This window comes from Panthera onca, chromosome A3 (genome assembly GCF_046562875.1).
Source record: "Panthera onca isolate mPanOnc1 chromosome A3, mPanOnc1 haplotype 2, whole genome shotgun sequence".
NCBI lineage: Eukaryota > Metazoa > Chordata > Mammalia > Carnivora > Felidae > Panthera > Panthera onca.
Genome location: NC_138341.1, coordinates 23516316 through 23533358, shown reverse-complemented (window position 1 = coordinate 23533358; position 17043 = coordinate 23516316). Strand labels below are relative to the sequence as shown.

The 17043-nt window shown below is 49.3% G+C and overlaps 1 protein-coding gene across 1 annotated transcript in view; it reads left to right on the top strand.

Moving 5' to 3' along the window:
• ALK (ALK receptor tyrosine kinase) overlaps positions 1–17043 on the top strand; it is a 671065-nt gene that overhangs the window by 614743 nt on the left and 39279 nt on the right. The window contains exons 12-13 of the mRNA XM_060651819.3: positions 1727–1889; positions 12242–12392. Coding sequence (XP_060507802.1) covers positions 1727–1889; positions 12242–12392 — 314 coding nt within the window. The remainder of the gene's footprint in view (positions 1–1726; positions 1890–12241; positions 12393–17043) is intronic.

Below are 17043 nucleotides of genomic sequence, written 5' to 3'. Positions count from 1 at the left end.
TAAAAAGATAAGAAAATTAACAATTAACCATTCACACAAACATGAATGGATTCATCACCTTCTTGCCCTTGAACCCAAATCGGCCTTCAAAAACCAAATAGATATCAACACCTTCATTTGAAAAAAGTAAAGTGGAGAAAGTGTAGAATACCCAGTGTTGAGTAGCTGTATGCATTGGAACCTCAACTAGAACTTCCATTTCCTGACCTTGGGGCCAGGGCAGTGTCACAAAAGCCCACCACACTGGCCCAGTTTTCAGATTACCAAAACTCCCCAGTGCAATCTCAATCTGATTGCTTGTAATTAGCAACCCAAACTAAGCTTTCATTTCTGTATCATTAAATCAGATGAAAATCTTCAAAAAATTTTTCACTTTAACATTTTAGTGAGCGAAAGTATGTATACCAAATTAATTTTTCAATAATTCTCTATAGGTAGAATTTGACTTAATCACTTTAGAGGGAAATAATTTCTTCAGTCTTATAATGACATTTTTATATTTTAAGTAAAAGTAATTTACCAAGAACACATTTTTAAGAAGTTTTTATAGGTTGTACAAATGTTAGAATTCTAGCCAATATGAAATCTTACAATTCCTCAGGATCCAGCCTGGCTCAAAGATAGAAAGTTTCAAAGGAGGGGTGGGGTGTGCTAAGTGATCCTGAGCCACCCCTAGAAGGCCACCTAAGGACACTGGGTGCTCTGGAGACACAGCACCCGGAAGTGGTGGTGAGGGGCTCTGAAAAGGAGAGCATGCACTGGAGAGAAATGTGATCTGTTTCCCATTTTTTATACTTTCTGTTACATAGAGAGCTTGGAAGCCACTTTCACTGTGTTTACAAACCTAACTTGGTTATAAATAAGGAGGCTGAGCCTCACTGGGGGCCTGACAGATGGACAAAGCCACTGTCCTGGGTGCTTGGCCAATGGGGAACAGAGGGCTATGGAGCTGATTCTACCTCCAGTTTATTCTTTTGAGCTTCTCCAAGCTAAGGGGATTCTACATGCATGTGTCCAACCTTTGGGAGTAGGTTAGATGCAGTTACAATAGCATAGATTGAGCACCTGTGATTTGCCCAGCGCTGTGCCCAACTTGGTGAGAAATTGGGAAGGGCCCAGCCACTGCCCATGCCTGACTCACCTCAAAAGAGTCTTCTCTCCCTCCTCAGAACTCCCACAGTGCAGTTAGCCAAACTCTCAGAGGGCTTTTTTTTTTCTTACTATCCTGTGTTGTAGATAGTTGCATCCCTTTTAGTGTCCCTTAGTAGGCTATAAGCTTCTTTTTTTTCAAGTTTATTTGTTTTGAGAGAGAGAGAAGGCAAGTGGGGGAAGAGCAGAGAGAGAGGGAGAGAGAGAATCCCAGCACAGAGTCCGTTGTGGGGCTCTATCCCACGAACCGTGAGACCATGACCTGAGCCGAGATCAAGAGTTGGACACTTAATCAACTGAGCCACCCAGATGCCCCTAGACTGTAAGCTTCTTAAGCCCAGATCAGTCAGCTCTGTGTCTATCCCCTCATATCTGACCCAGGGCCTGGCACATAGTAGATCCTCAAGAGAAGTTTCCAGTTTGAATGGCTGATCAGTGTTTCTTGCCTTGATCCTGGTGCCATCTTGGAACATGGGTTTGGGGCAGTGGAGCGGACAGCTCAGAGGCAACCCAGGGAAGCCCAAGGAGGAGGGAGGGCCAGGCCAAGTGAGTGATTCCCTTTCCTCTTGTGCTGCAGTTCACTGGCTGTTCACCACGTGCGGGGCCAGTGGGCCCCATGGCCCCACACAGGCCCAGTGTAACAACGCCTACCGGAATTCCAACCTGAGCGTGGTAGTGGGAAGCGAGGGGCCCCTGAAGGGCATCCAGACCTGGAAGGTGCCAGCCACCGACACCTACAGGTATGTATGGCAGAGGGGGTGGGGGAAGCCAAGGGGCAAATCTACCCTCCTGAAAATGATGGGGGTCCTGCCTGTGGTTGCAGCACACAAGACTCAGAGGCCACAGACTCTGGCCCATTGAGGGATATAAGGACTAGAGATGGGGAGATGGGGGATAATGGGATATGGCAACAAAGATGTGTTCTCTGTCTTCAAGGAGCCCACAGACTATTTATGGAGATGATATACATGCATGAGCTAGCTTCAGAACATTCCTTATCTTTATTACTAATAATTGAAATTATAGTGGATTCTTTGAATATTACTGGATGCCATTCACATGAGGCAGTGCATGTAAAATGTCTGGGAAACAAACATACCATGTACATGAAAGATGATGCTCTTATCCTTAAACCTCCTTTCCTGGGCCTTCACGGTTTGCAAGTAAAACAGCGGTCCTCAAACTCTTGTCCCACACCTACCCCAACTGCATGGTATTCCACTAGAGCGAGGCCAGGCTGGAGGGAGACCTGACTCCAGTGGGCCACTTGGCTAATAGGTGAAGCTGACGGCCAGCAAGGCTCAGACCAGTAGTTTTCAACCATCGAAATGGCTGAATGACTGGCTGATGCAGGTTACTAGCCCCACGTGGAGAAGGTCTGATTTTGTAGGTCTAAAGTGGGGTCCAAAAATACAAATTTTAAGAAAATTTTTGTGCTAAACATTTTTATATTAATGAAGCAAATGTGACAAGATGTTGACACTTATTGGATCCAGGTTGGGAAGGGAGACATAAACGGTATTCATCGTACTCATTGTGTTCATTCATTCATCCATTGAGAATATGAGTTTCTAACACGTTCCCAGGTAATGCTGATACGGCCCCTGGGAATGACTGAGTTAGGTTAAACCCTTGAGTGTAGTCCTCACTCAGCTCTGTGGACAAGGCCAGTGCTGCAGTCTACATTTTACAAATGAGGAAACCGAGGCTCAGAATGTCAGGAGCGTCCCCACAGACACACAGTCTGGATATCACCTCCAACCCCAGCCTTCTGAGGCACAGACTTACTGAGGCTCCTTCCACAGCAAACGGCAGGCTTAAACAGGAAGCATCATGATAATGACATTGTTGGTGCAAATGCCCCAGAGGCCAAACACAGTGGGAAGTGAGGTCTCTTTCCACTTCCTCAGCCCCACCCCCACCCCCCAACACATCCTCAGCCCCCTGGGAAGGAAAGAGGCTTCTCAAGTTGCCCTGTTTTCTGTGCGGCCCCACCCCTGGGATCTCAGTGTAAATGCATTTCAGGGAGAGCCCTAAGTGCTTTTTAAATGACATTCTGGGCAGGAATGCAATAACAAGGTTTGGCTGCAATCAGATTAGCTGTTCTAGGTCCTACACATCCCCAGTAAATGGTCAAAGACACTCAACCACCCCTGGACTGGCCACGCTGAGCAGGCCAGGCCTCTCCTTCCTGCCCGGCTGAGGTTTCATGGGTCACCCCCTGTCCCAGAGAGACAGAGATGAATGCTTGCTGAGGACCTACCAGGTATTCCTCCTTTTAGCGGTGCGGCAGATGTCATTATTATTAGTGATATTCCCTTGTTTCCATAAAAGGAAACTGGAGTCAGCCACTTTGCAACAGATCTCAGGCCACATAATCAGTGACGGAACTGGAATTTAAACCCAAGGCCCTCGGGCTCAAAGTCAGTGTGTTCTTTCCACTAAAAGTCACACAGGGACTCTGAGAGGCATGCAGGGGGACAGAGAAAACAAGAAAGGGAAGTAGGCATGGCAGTCATGCACCACCCACCTCCAGGAAGCCTCTGGAAATGAAAGCCTGGGAGGGGAGCCCTCCTCCCTCCCCCACCCTGCCTGAAGGGGTATTGGCCAGCCCAGCCCTCGGTGCAGCTCTCCCTCTATAAAAAGCAATGTGAAGAGGAAAGCACAGGAGCTGTAAGGCAGAGACCTCAACAGTAAACCCCCACTGAGACCCACTGTCCCATCACTGTCCAGGGCAGCTCCCAAACCAGACTGGCTGAAAGTCCCTTACTGCCCCTCCCACAAAGATCCACAAATAGGAGGCTCCATGTAAGTAAGGTGTTACTCTTGGCCTGCATTTCCCCCTGAGACAGTGTGAATCAGACCCACCTCCAAATGTGGGCAAGTTATTTAACCTCTTGAGACTCCGTTTCCCTATCTGTAAAAGGCAGGGGCTGGAGGTTGCTAACACTTGCCCAGCTGGTTGCACAGATTATGTACAAGTGCCTCGCACGATGCCTGCTCATGCTAGGTGCTCCCTGGCCTGTTGGCAGAGAAACTGGCTGGAGCAGTGATAATGTCAGGCAGCAGGCAGTGGCATAATGTTCCGGCAACAGATTGGTTCCACAGAGAGTACTTCCTAACTTCTCTGTTTCCAAAGACTTTTTTCTGACTTCTTCAGATGGGCCCCATGTTTTGAAAGATTTTGCCCGGAAGACAAACTATACTTATTTTTTCCCTTTTTCTTTTTCTTTCTTTCTTTTTTTTTTTTTTTAATAAATCACAACCACATCTAAGTCTAGCCAGGTTTCTGATCTGCATGAATTTCCACAGTATTGCCACAGTGCACTGGATATAATCCCAGCCCAAATCCGGCAACTCTTCCCATTTCTCTCTGGAATATTGAGACTAGCCCGCAGCCCCCAGCGTTGCCTGGGGAACACTCACTGGAAACGTGTACAAGGAGCCATCTTGCTATTCAAGCCGGATACGTCAAAGTGTCCAAATTGGCAAAGGGGACATTCTGATCTGTAGGACTTTTTAAGACTGGCCTGAGATAGCACCACATCAAAAAGGGAAAAATCAAAACCCGGAAAACTTCGGGGTTTTGTTATTGTTGTTGTTGAATCCTTGGGGGGTTTTTAATCCTTTAAAGGCTATAATAGAAATTTCTCACCTTGACCCTGGATGAGGCTCAGGGCTTGGACGGTAATGTATATTGATCATATAACTGAGTATCAAAGGAACAGACCATTTAATGATTTGCTTTTTAGCCCACATCAAAATGTCCCCACATCAGAATATCCATGTGGAAAATTCAGGTACCCTCTTTCTGGAGGACATTTTCTCCATGTTAACTAATTCTTGTTTAGTAAGTACAGTTCCTCTAGTGAGAAAAACACATCAAGAGAGATGAGAAAAAGGTGAGAAAGTGTGAGAGCATTTCTTATGATCTTCCCCTATTCCTGGAAGAGTGTGAGCGCTCAGCGAGTGCTATCTGGCTGCTGCCTGAGACCCGCCACTATTATCGTTCCAGCTGCTTCTTTACTACTGATCAGAGAGGTGAAGGAAAGAGAGCTAAATGCACCTACTGTTATGCCAAGGTGGGGCCATCATTGCCTGGGGCTTCCTCAGGGATGCACACAGGTAAACGTGTCCCCTACTCTTAACCGGTCAGTTATCCTGGGCCCGTCTCCCACCCTCTACTCCTTTGCCCACCACCACGAAAAGGGAGAGGAAGAAGAGGCTGGGGAGAAGAAAAGAGCAGGCTTGGTGGGGAGGGGCTTTCGGGGACAACCCCTAAATCCTCATCTCCCCCACCCTGCTGCTTTCCTGCCTTGGACTTCCCCTTTCTCTGGATTTGCCATTTCCTCTGTCAAAACAGAGATGGTCTCACTCCCCCCAAGGACATATGTCCTTGTGTCCAGACCTGTTCCCCCTCGTAATTCGCAAGTCTCAGTGGACCGCATTCAGCACATATTAGGACGCCGTGTATATAAAGGTACACATGATCCACTCCCTGCCTAAGAGGAACCCCAGCCAATGGGGGTGTCAGACACAGAAAAAAGCATTTCGGTGTGATGTAGAAAGTACTGCATGGAGGCTTCATCAGGCGCTGCTATCAGAGGCCCGGGAAGGGCCTGAGTTCAAGAATGGCTTCCCCGGGGAGACAGCTTGAGGGCAGTCTCGAAGGTGGTAGACTTGTCCACAAAGAAGAGGGGAGGAAGAAGCCCCTAGGCTGGAGCCTCACGTCCCAAATGCCGTTAGCTCCCTCTGGCGCCAGCTTGAGAGAGAAGCGAGCCTGGAGGCGGCGATAGCAGATGGAAGGCAGCTGGGTTGAGTCCTGAAGAGCTAGGCTGGGGCAGAGAGGTGCACATGGAGGGGCCCCCCGGGGCCAACAAGTATTTGGGAGGTGGACTCAGCGTGACTGCTGGACTCGGTGAGGAGGCGGGACCCAGGATGACCGCCATGCCTGGGGGCTGAGGAGGCAGGACAGCGAGTGACAGCTACCACCTCGAGGAGCTTGGCTGAGAAGGACAGGCAAGGATTAGGGTAATAGGGAGAGTGTCACCTGATTAAGGGAGATTTCTGGGTCACAGCTCTGAGTGACCATGTCTAGAGTGTGCCCGTGGGGGTGGCGGCCAATGTGGGGCACAAAAAGATCATGGATGCTGGGGTGGGGAGAACCTCAGCCTCACCATGGAGTGGAGACAGACTGCTAGGGACTTTGACTCTTTGTGGGACGTACCCCACACATCAGTAGATGTCGGCAGCCACCTCTCACTCTTCCTGCCTTCCTCTCCTGTCTGTCCCTCTTTTTCTCCCCTCTGCCTTCCTCCCTGCTTCTCTAGAGTTCACCCTTCTCCCCAGCCCTCAGCCTTCCCCCTGCCCCACCACCCCCCACACACAGATCATTTATAAAAACATTTGTCAAGCATGGCCCACAGCTCCCGATGGCAGTTCTCTCATGGTTCACTTGTTCCTCAGACATAATGTACAAGAGGTCCCGGACCCCAGCTGGAGTCAGCAAATCCTGCCAGCTGACCTGGGCCACAGCTGTTCCTCGTGGTCTCCATCACTGACACGCATTTCCTCACCTGGCTCCAGGGACCAGAGTGTGCAGCTGGATGACACTATCATTCAACCCAATCCACAAGCAGCCACGGGGCTCCTACTGTGTGCCAGCCACTGAGCCATGGGGCTCCTACTGCGTGCCGGCCACTGAATAGGCGCTGCAGGACTTGCAGAGAGGACTGAGACACTGGAGCCTCACCATCTTTGCAAAGACTGCAGGGCACAAAAGTGAAATTAACAGTCCACAGTGCCAATACAGTCCTAGACAACTGTAGGAGAGAGTCACAGGCATGATCAATTGCCAGAGTAATTGTGCAGATAGCCATCGCCATGGAGAGCACAGAGCAGGGAAAGTCAGAGGCAGGGAGATTGCACAACGATTGATGGGCTGCAGGCAGAATGGTGTTTGGGTCCAAATTCTGCCACTGACACCATGTGACCTTGAAAGTGTGCTTTCCCTTCTCTGCAGTGGCTCTATCTGTAGCCGGGGGGTGGCGGGCAGGGTTTTAGAGAGAGGTTACTGGGCTCCCCTCTAGCTCTGATATTCCCAGGTGCTTAGGGCTGCACTGGTCAGGAAGGTTGCACCATCAGCCTTGCTCCCTGGTGCGATCCAGAACAAAACTGGGGCTGCAAGAAGCACGTGCCTCCACAACTCACCCCTTACCCCCAGGGGTGTCTCCTGATGGCTCAAATGACCCATCTAGATAATGCAACTATGCATGTAAGCAGGAATTTTCCACTGACCAAGCCTCGTACACACTCCCATGCCTCCTGTGCCCTCACGATAAGCCTGTGGGCTGGGATGGGCAAGGCAGATCTTACTACCCTGATTTCAAGACTCAAAGAAGAGAGGGACTCACCCAAGGTCCCTCTAGGAAGTAGAGGCAGAGCAGAGAGTGGGGTTCAGGAGAGGAATGAGGTGCTTCATGTATCTCCAAGCAGGTTCACTCACTCCTTCCATCGGTCAACCTCCAGCGTCCCCACGGATGCGTGGCGGCTGACAGGCCATCATACTGCACACTAGCCATGCTTTCGTTTCGGGATCCTGCAGGCAGCCACTTTGATTTGCTGCTGATTCTTTATTTTAAAAAGATTCACAACTCAATTACATCAGGTAACAATGGTTCACAGTCAATAATACAAAACGCAAACCCAATAAACATCCATTCTGACCAGGGGGCATGGATTTAGATGAGGAAAAACAAAAAAATTACAGCATCAGCTCGTCAAGAACAGTATCTTGTAATTTCCAGTAAATTGGAATCACTGCAAGTCATTTTCCCCACTTGAGTGGCAGGTATATTAATTTGTTGTCGTTTGTCAACCATCAAAAATAAATTGTTTACAAGGAATCAGAGTGGGGGGCAAGCTTTGGAGAGTCAGGCTGAGGTTATTATTCTGGCACGAGTTTGTGTGACACGATTCATATGACTCGGGGGTCTTTAGAATCGTCAAGGCTGCCTGTGCCCCCACTGGTTCCCTGGGTGAAACTGGATAGCCTTGACCCCAGATCCCTGTGGCCACAGCCTCCTCCACCTATTGGCCTATTCTCTAGAAATCAGGGCCTCATTCATTCACTTGCTTCCACCTCCCAGAAGTCACCCCCAGAAGAGGAGTAGACAGGCTCACCCACAGGGATGCATCAGAACAGCAGCTGCTGTTTGGTGCTTGCTGACTACCCTCCAGGCACTGAATTGGGTCCCTTATGGGCATTATGTCATTTAATTCAAACAACAACATTGCAAGGTAGGTACCTCTCTTTTGTGGATATGAAAAGTGGAGCTCAAAAAATGTCAGTAGCCTGCCCAAAAGTCACACAGCCAGTGAGTAATGCTGGCAGGGCCAGGAGAGGTAGGCAAGCTGCCTCAGACACAAAATGTAAGGGTCGGCCAAGTGCAGGGTCAGCACCCAGGAAGGGGCACCTCACCCACTCCTGGCATTGAGTAACAGCTTGGATTTGGATCCAGGTCTATCTGCATTCTTGCTGTGGCACAGCCCACTCCAGAGGAGATGAGCATTATACGTAGCAGCAACTCGAAGCTTCCAAAGGAGGGCAGCTCTACGGTGGGACTTCAGGACTCAGAGGGTTGACGAGGGAGGTGCCCCTTCTCCTACAATTAGTCCAGGCAGGCTGTCGCCTGCTCCCCTGGCTTTAATCCAGTCCCTAATCCAGGGTGGAGTTGTGGGGCTGAGGCCAGCAACAGGAAAGTGAAATCTGGCTGCTGATGGCCAGTTGCCAGTTGCCAGGCTCTACTGTCTACTCTGGAGAACTGACCCCAACCCCGAGTCCTACCTTGCACTTGGCATCAGTGTGTGGTCTCTTCAAACCCACCACTTCTCCTCATGAGGGCAGGGGTCCTTGTCCTGATTTTATTCCTTGGTGGGGAGTTGAGGCTCTGGGAGGTTAACCAGCTTGCCCCGAGTCACACAGCCCGCAGAATGCCCAGCATGTGCCTCAGAACTCAGGCCTCTTTGCATCCCACCTAATTTCCAAGAGCTAGGTCAAGGCCTAGAAGGGGCTAGAGTCCATAATGGGGGGGGGAGGGGGGCAGGAGAAATAGGGAAGAAGGGCTAGGGAGGGAAAGTGAGTCAGGAACAAACAACTTCTAAAATATAATAATTTGGCTAAATTTATACATGTGCAAGAGTTCAGAATGATTCATAATGCATGCAGATTTATGCAAATGGATATGCAAACAAGGCAGGATGGAATGCACAGGGTACCGCTTACCTCTCAGCCACAGCACAAGTGGGCAGGATGAGGTCTCTGTCTCCAGCAGCAGTTTTCCAAGCAAACCACACCTTCAGGTTGACAGGATTTTCTCCTGCAACTGGCAAAGCCCCGAAACACGGAGTAGCTGGCAGGACTGAGGAGAGGGGCCTAACCACATGCTATCCCTACATTCTACACAGACCGTCTCTGGAACCCCACTGCCACCCACCCCTGCCCCAGGCTTCCCTTCTCTGGGCTAAAGAATTTTCTGCTGCTTTCCTCTCATCAATAAGCCTTCCTTTCCCCTCAGCCTTTTAATTGTCCTTGCCACCGTCTTTATTTCTAATGAGTCAGGAGCAAGGATGGGCCAGTAGCTTCTCAGGCCACCCTCCCTGTGTATCCACAGAAGCCTTACAGCAGCATGTCAGAGAGGAAATGGCCTCTTCGAGGGGAAATGTGGGGGTTTGGACAAGGGTCTGCCACTGACCGGCTGTGTAGCCTCAGATGAGTTACTTAATCCCTCTGAACCTCAGTGTCCTCGTCTGTCAAATGAATTACTAACAGCTACTATTTATGGCTATGGGCCGGGGGAGGGGGCGGGGGGGAGGGCAGGGGGAGTCATGTGCATTCATGCCTGCCACCTTGTGGAATGTTGAGGAATTAACCCTACCTCCCTTTGCAGACCTACATCCTCTTCCTTCCCCACCCCAGCCACCCTGCTACAGCCACACATTCCATAGGTTTTCCTGCCTCTTCACTTCCATTCACTTCCACCTGACTCCCACCCTCCACCTGTTTCTGCTTGTCTGAGAGTCCTACCCGTCCGTCATCTCGGCCACCCCCAGTGCCACCAGAACATGCCACTACTACAATGCCTGTCACAGTCCTGTCTCCCTTTTCAGGCTCAGAACACCTGATTGCCCTGACTTTGTGCAGAGATTTGCCACTTTCTCAATGTTTTTACCCATTATCTCTTTTTGATGTTAACCTCCCCTCTATCCTGTGAGTTCAGAAAAGAAGATAGGGTTCTTCTTTTTTTTTTAATATGAAATTTATTGTCAGATTGGTTTTCATACAACACCCAGTGCTCATCCTAACAGGTGCCCTCCTCAATGCCCATCACCCACTTTCCCCTCCCTCTCACCCCCATCAATCCTCAGTTTATTCTCAGTTTTTAAGAGTCTCTTATGGTTTGCCTCCTTCCTTCTCTGTAACTTTTTTTTACCCCTTCCCCTCCCCCATGGTCTTCTGTTAAGTTTCTCAGGATCCACATAAGAGTGAAAACATATGAGAAAGACAGATATGGTTCTTTGACTACAGAAGAGGCTAGGACTCTAAGAGGATACACAGCTAGGAAATAGTCCACTCCGTTCATAGAACTCAAAGTCTTCTGGTCCCTCAACTTGGCCTCCCTGATATAGCCGCCTTTATGGTGGGACTTCTCTTCTCATAACTAGGCCTGTCTCTAGTTTCTTTGTTAAGCCCCAGGAGGGCCTGGAGCCCATCTCCCATCTCCCCTTATGCACACAGCCCTAAGCCACATCAGTTTTCAGTGAACTACTCTCAGTGCCTGGCGACCCACAGTGGCATTCCACGGAGACCTCAGTCCTTCACCTGCCACATTAGCAATCAGCCAGCCCTCCAGGCTTCTCTCTGCAGGACAGGGCTTAGCTCTGCCTTAGGAGAGCCCCCAGGAGACCCTTCACACGCTTGGAACATGGCACGTTTCCTAGAATTGCAGGTGGCGAAAGCCACTGTGTGTGCACACGTACAAAACTGCCTTGCATCTCTTCCTGAACGCTTTTCATAAAGGACCTCGGATCTGAATGCACAGGGACATGAAAACCTCCCCCGTCCCTTTCCCTGGCAGATGATCTCTGGGGAGGCATTTGTAGCTAGTGTGTAGCTGTCTTCCAGACACGCTGCTTTCCTGGTAAGGGTCACCAACTGCGTTCTTTTTCTCCCATCCTTGTTTGACTTTATCTTAACAACCTAAGAGGCAGTGGAAATAATCCCGCCACACCTCCCCCCAACTCTGTTTTTATGTCTCATGATTGGTTGTTTGTTTTCTGCCCACACATTGCTCTAGAAAGAGTTGCTAGTAGGATGGGAATAAACAGTCTGCTCTCAGAAACACTGCTCACCTCACTCATTCCATGTGGAACTTATTTGTGTCTAGACCCAGTGAGGAAACTTCAAAACTGTGTATGAAGTCGATTACTACTACCTTCACCATTAATAATAATATATAAGTTATAATCATATATATCGTATAATATAATAATATGTAATAACTACTATTATAATAAATGCTTATTATGTATCAGCCACAATTCTATGGTTGCTTGTCTTAATTCCTTTACTCCTCACACACACATGGGCTAAAAGGTAGGTCCTCTTACTAGCCCTATTTTACAGATGTGGAACAGGACAGTTAAGTCACTTGTCTAAGGTCACATGAGTCCTTTGATCTTGGACAGGGAGAGAAACCATGATGGGAAATCCCAGACATTCAGGAAATCATCCCCCCAACACCCCACATTAGAACAGACTCTACCTGTCTTCCCTCTCTCCTCCCTTTCTTTCTCTTTTGTACCCCTTATTAGTTCTTTACCTTCCTACCTCTGTGAATGAGGCAATTCCCTATCCCTCTCTAAACTTGACTGTCCTCTTCTGACCATGGGGAGAGGATCCCTCCTTGCTGACCTCATGGCCTGATGATGTGGGAGAGAACCATCAGGACCACGATGGGATGCACTGAGCCCACTGGAACCTGCTGGGTTCGAAGGAAAGGAGTCAGTCTTCATGTGCTCTGCTCTGTTGCAGCATCTCGGGCTACGGAGCTGCTGGCGGGAAAGGCGGGAAGAACACCATGATGCGGTCCCACGGCGTGTCTGTGCTGGGCATCTTCAACCTGGAGAAGGGCGACACACTGTATATCCTGGTCGGACAACAGGGGGAAGACGCCTGTCCCAGCGTAAGTGCCCAGAGTGGGGACCTCTCCTTCACACTCACCAGGACCTGGGCAGGCCCTCACAGGGCATCTGGACTCTTTCCTTCTGGGGGCTCATATTCAAAGATGGCAGGACTCAGCCCTTGTTCTGCCTGCAAATGTCCCTCCATTTCCTGGCCCATTGGGGTACATAAGAAAGTAGGCGGTATGGCTGTTGGGGTTTCACCTCCCCACAGGAACTAAGGCTGAGGCATGGATTTCAAGAGGAACCCTTAAAACTAAAAAGCTGGATCCAACTTGAATGGGCAAATGGTTGTTCTCAGCAGACTACAAGTTGAAGCCCTTTTCCTAAACTTTCTTGCTAGGACACCAACGTCTTTAGCCCATTATTATAAAACTAGAAAATACCAGTTTAAATTTTTTTAAGTTTATTTATGTATTTTGAGAGAGAGAGAGAGAGCAAGCAGTGGAGGGGCAGTGGAGGGAGAGAGAGAGAATCCCAAGCAAGCTCAGCACTGTCATCATGGAGCCCAACATGGGGCTCGAACTCATAAACCATGAGATCATGACCTGAGCCATAACCAAGAGTTGGATGCTTAACTGACTGAGCCACCCAGGCGCCCCAGGAAAATACCAGTTTAAACATTTTCTGCTCAGCTCTAAATAACAGATTCATAGCCACATAATTGTACATAAATGCATAGGGAAATTTCCAAAAGATACAGATAACAGTGGTTGCTTCCTTTTTTTTTTAATTTTTTTAAATGTTTATTTATTATTGAGAGACAGAGAGACGCAGAGTGTGAGCAGGGGAGGCATAGAGAAAGGGGGAGACATAGAATCTGAAGTAGGCTCCAGGCTCTGAGCTGTCAGCACAGAGCCCGACGCAGGGCTCGAACTCACAAACTGCAAGATCATGACCTAGAGCCGAAGTCAGTAGCTTAACCAACTGAGCCACCCAGGCACCCCAGACAGTGGTTGCTTCTGAGGAGGAGACTAGAGTTGGGGTTGCTTTACTAGTGATGTCTGATATCACAAAAAGAATGTATTCATGTAATGTTTATTATCTGGGTGATTAAAACTAAAAAAGAAAAATTAAATCCTAGAATCAGAGCTAGAACACCATGCAGTCCACTCTCCCCAATTTACAGATGAGGAAATGGAGACCACAGAGGTGAAAGGACTTTTCCAAAGCCACTCGTAATACAGCACAGAGTAGAGGCTCTGGCTCTTGTTTGTGCTGTGCCCTGCGCTTGCCTGGGACTCGGTTTCTATGCCCTTTTCCTTTTCCCCACTTAGAGCCTGTCATCTAACAAGCCAGACTGCCATCCTCTGTAGTCCCAGAAACAGCCTGTCACTCTGGTTTCTGACCCCATTGCAGTATCCACCTGTCAAACAGGGAGCTCTCCAATAGCAGAACTTAAGAAAGCCAACGTGTTCTAAAATTGCCAGAAGAAGGAGACCCTGAAGCCTAACAAAGGAGCAACCATGCAGAGTTCAGCATGCCAGGTGTTTGCCTCTTGTCTGTGTTGGCGGAGACAGGAGCCTGGTGGTGCCAGCTCTCCTGGCGGGAACTCAGCACCATTAGGTACTGACCTTAGGTGCTCACCTGAAGCACGGCTTCTGCCCAGGGTGGGGCCAAGGCAGGGAGCAGAGTTCTAGTGCCCAGGACCCAGGGCCCCTTCTGTAAGAACTTATTCAAGAGTAGCCTTGGGGGACAGATGTGGGAACAGGGACTACACAGAAAGGTGTACAATTCCACAAAACAAACTCAGGACTCCTAAAAGCTGGGCCGCAGGCTGGGAGTGAGGAATAAAGCACAACACCCATCCCCACCCCCACCTTTCAGAGTTAAAACAAAGCAACAGGAGGAGGCTTAGCAGGTGCAATCTTGTGCATGAGAAATGTCTGGACTCCAACTTTTATTTAGCAACTATAATCAGGACTTTCCAACCTGATACAATATATTAAGTCATTAAATTACAGGCTGCTGTAATTTCCACAGGAATGTATTGAGTGCTAATGTAATTCTTTCATCTAAGCAGAAAGATTGCATTGACTTCTGCAAGGGACTTTTACTTGATTGGATTGTAATCAGTTATGTCTTTTCACAGGACCAAGTCTTTTTTTTTCTTTTAATTCAATTGTAATCTACTTGCTCCTCAGGGTTGCTGCACTTTATCATTGTATTAATCAACCTACTTGCTCTCAAACTTTGTGAAACCACAAGAGCTCTGAAGAAGCCCATTCTCAGCCAGGGACGGAGGGCAGCCCCCTCTGCTGGTGGGGCCAGGCATCGTAGGAACAAGGGGTGGGGTTAGTCCTGGGGCTTCCCTTTGGCTCCACATCGCAGGAGTCACTGGGAGAGAGAGAAAGAAAGACCTTCATTCACAGCACTAACTCAATCTCCAGTCCCCTCCAGGCAGAAACATGGTGCCTAGAGAGGATCCTCTCAAGAATGGAGTGCACTCTAAGAATTAAACTGCAGGGTTTGGCAGCTTTCCTGGTGCAATAGCACACATGTGTGGAGTCGTTCTTCCTTTGTGCGTGGCTACGCTTGAGCCTGGGATGGGCTCTGGACGCTGGAAACCCCCTCAGCTCCTGCTTCTCCAGTTCCTCCCAAGCCTCATCTGGTGGCATGACCACCAGATCTGGTGGCATGGGTCTCTCAACATCAGCACTATTGACATTTTGGAGCAAACGGGTCTTTGTTGTGATGGGCACTGTAGGCTCTTGAGCAGTATCTCTGGCCTCTACCCACCTGATGCCAGTAGCATCCCCTCAGTGCTGACAATCAGAAATGTGTCCAGACATTTGCCAGGTGTCCCCAAGTCAGCAAAACCACGGGTCTAAATTTTAAATGTCACAACTACCATCACTCGCAAGGCAAATATTGTGAGGCATCAGCCCACACCCAGACAGTCCCCAGTTCATTCACATGTATTCAGCAAATATCTATCGAATACCTTCTCTGTGCCAGGCACTGCTCTAGCAACTTGATATATATCCATGAACAAAGAAAGATCTTTGCCCTGAAGGAGCTAACATTTCCGTTGGGGGAGGAGGGATAAACAATGGCTAGTAAACATCAGTCAGTCAGAACACCCAGAAGTGAGAGTGTTTCGGTGAACAGAAGTAGGGTAAAAAGAGTCAGGTGTGTGGGACAGGTTGCAATTATACATAGGGTGGTCGAGGGACGCCTATTGGACAAATGACAGCTGAGCAGAGTCCTGAAAAGGATGGAACCAGGAAAATATCTGGGGGCACCAGCCAAGCAGAAGCTAGGTCCTTGAGGTGGGAGTGTGCCTGGTGTGCTCCCAAAATAACCAGGGTGAGTTGGGGGAGCAAGAGGGAGAGTAGGTGAGAGATGAAGTGATCAGGCCACCATAAGGACATTTTTAAGCCGCAGGAGGGTTTGGAGCCTATGGGTGGGAATAAGGTGGGATAAGGAGCTGCTGTGATTTGCCTGTTGTAAGACTCACCCTGGCCATAGACTGAATAGTCCACTTGGGCCCAAGGGAAGAGTCAGCACGATAAATTCAGTGCTTACTACATTAGTCTGGGCAAGAGATGATGATGGCTTGGACAAAGATGTCAACAGTAGCTGAATTCTGGGCATATTTGGAATACAAAATCAAAAGGGATTTCCTGCCCAACTAGATGAAGAACTGAGACAGAAAAAGGATCAAGGATGACTCCAAGAATTGCACCTGAGCCACAGGAAGGAGGGAGCTGCTGTCACCTGAGCCGGGAATGCTGTGGAAGGAGATTGGGGGCAAGGTTAGGAGAGGTCTGGTGGACAGCCAGGTGGAGACTTCCAGTAGCCAATGGAGATGGGCCACTGGACTCGAGGAGTGAGGTCTAGAGTAGAGATAGAAATTTGGGAGAAGTCAGCATAAAATTGAGCCAGGATGAGTGACTAAGGAGCAGTACTGATTAAGAGGAAGACCAAAGACTGAGCCCCGGGGACCCCCCAACATTAAGAGGTTAAAGAATAGAAGAGCAGAGGAGGCTGAGGGGAACAAGCCATGGAGGTCAGAGGAGATTCCAGAGGGTGTGGTCTCCTGGAGGTCAGGTGAAAAAGTCTATCATGGAGACTTGAGCAAGTCCGCCAAATGCTGCTGCTGGGTCCAGCAAGAGGCAGGCTGAGAATCCACCCTTCTTCACAGCCCATGCAATTTAAAGAAGATGCCCAGGGGCAACGGGGGATGGGCGAGAGTCTCAGCTCTGGTTAGACGAAAGGTCATCCACTAGCCCAATGGTTCCCTCCTTCCCACTCCTGCAATCTCCAGCCCTCTGCAGATTCTGTTCACAGGAAGAAGGCATTCCCAAGGAATTGAGGCCTCACTGCTGCTGGGCAGAGAGGAGGAAGAAAGTAGGGTCTGAGGGCATGGACCTTCTTAGCACCACTCGTTCATACTGGGCAGCCCCTCAATTTACACTGGAGGAAGCAGAGCCAGGGAGGTGAGATGCTTCACCCAACGTGGCTCAGCAAATCTCCAACAGAGCCAGTCAAGAAGCCGGATTGGACCCCATATTTTGTGCTCTGCTCTGCCCAGCAGACAGCCCACCTTTGGGTCCGCTGCCCCCCGGGCTTAGCCCTCACGGCATGCCCTGACATTTCATGTCCACCCCAGGCGGCAGTTAGCAGCCCTCCCCCCACCATCCCCCACCT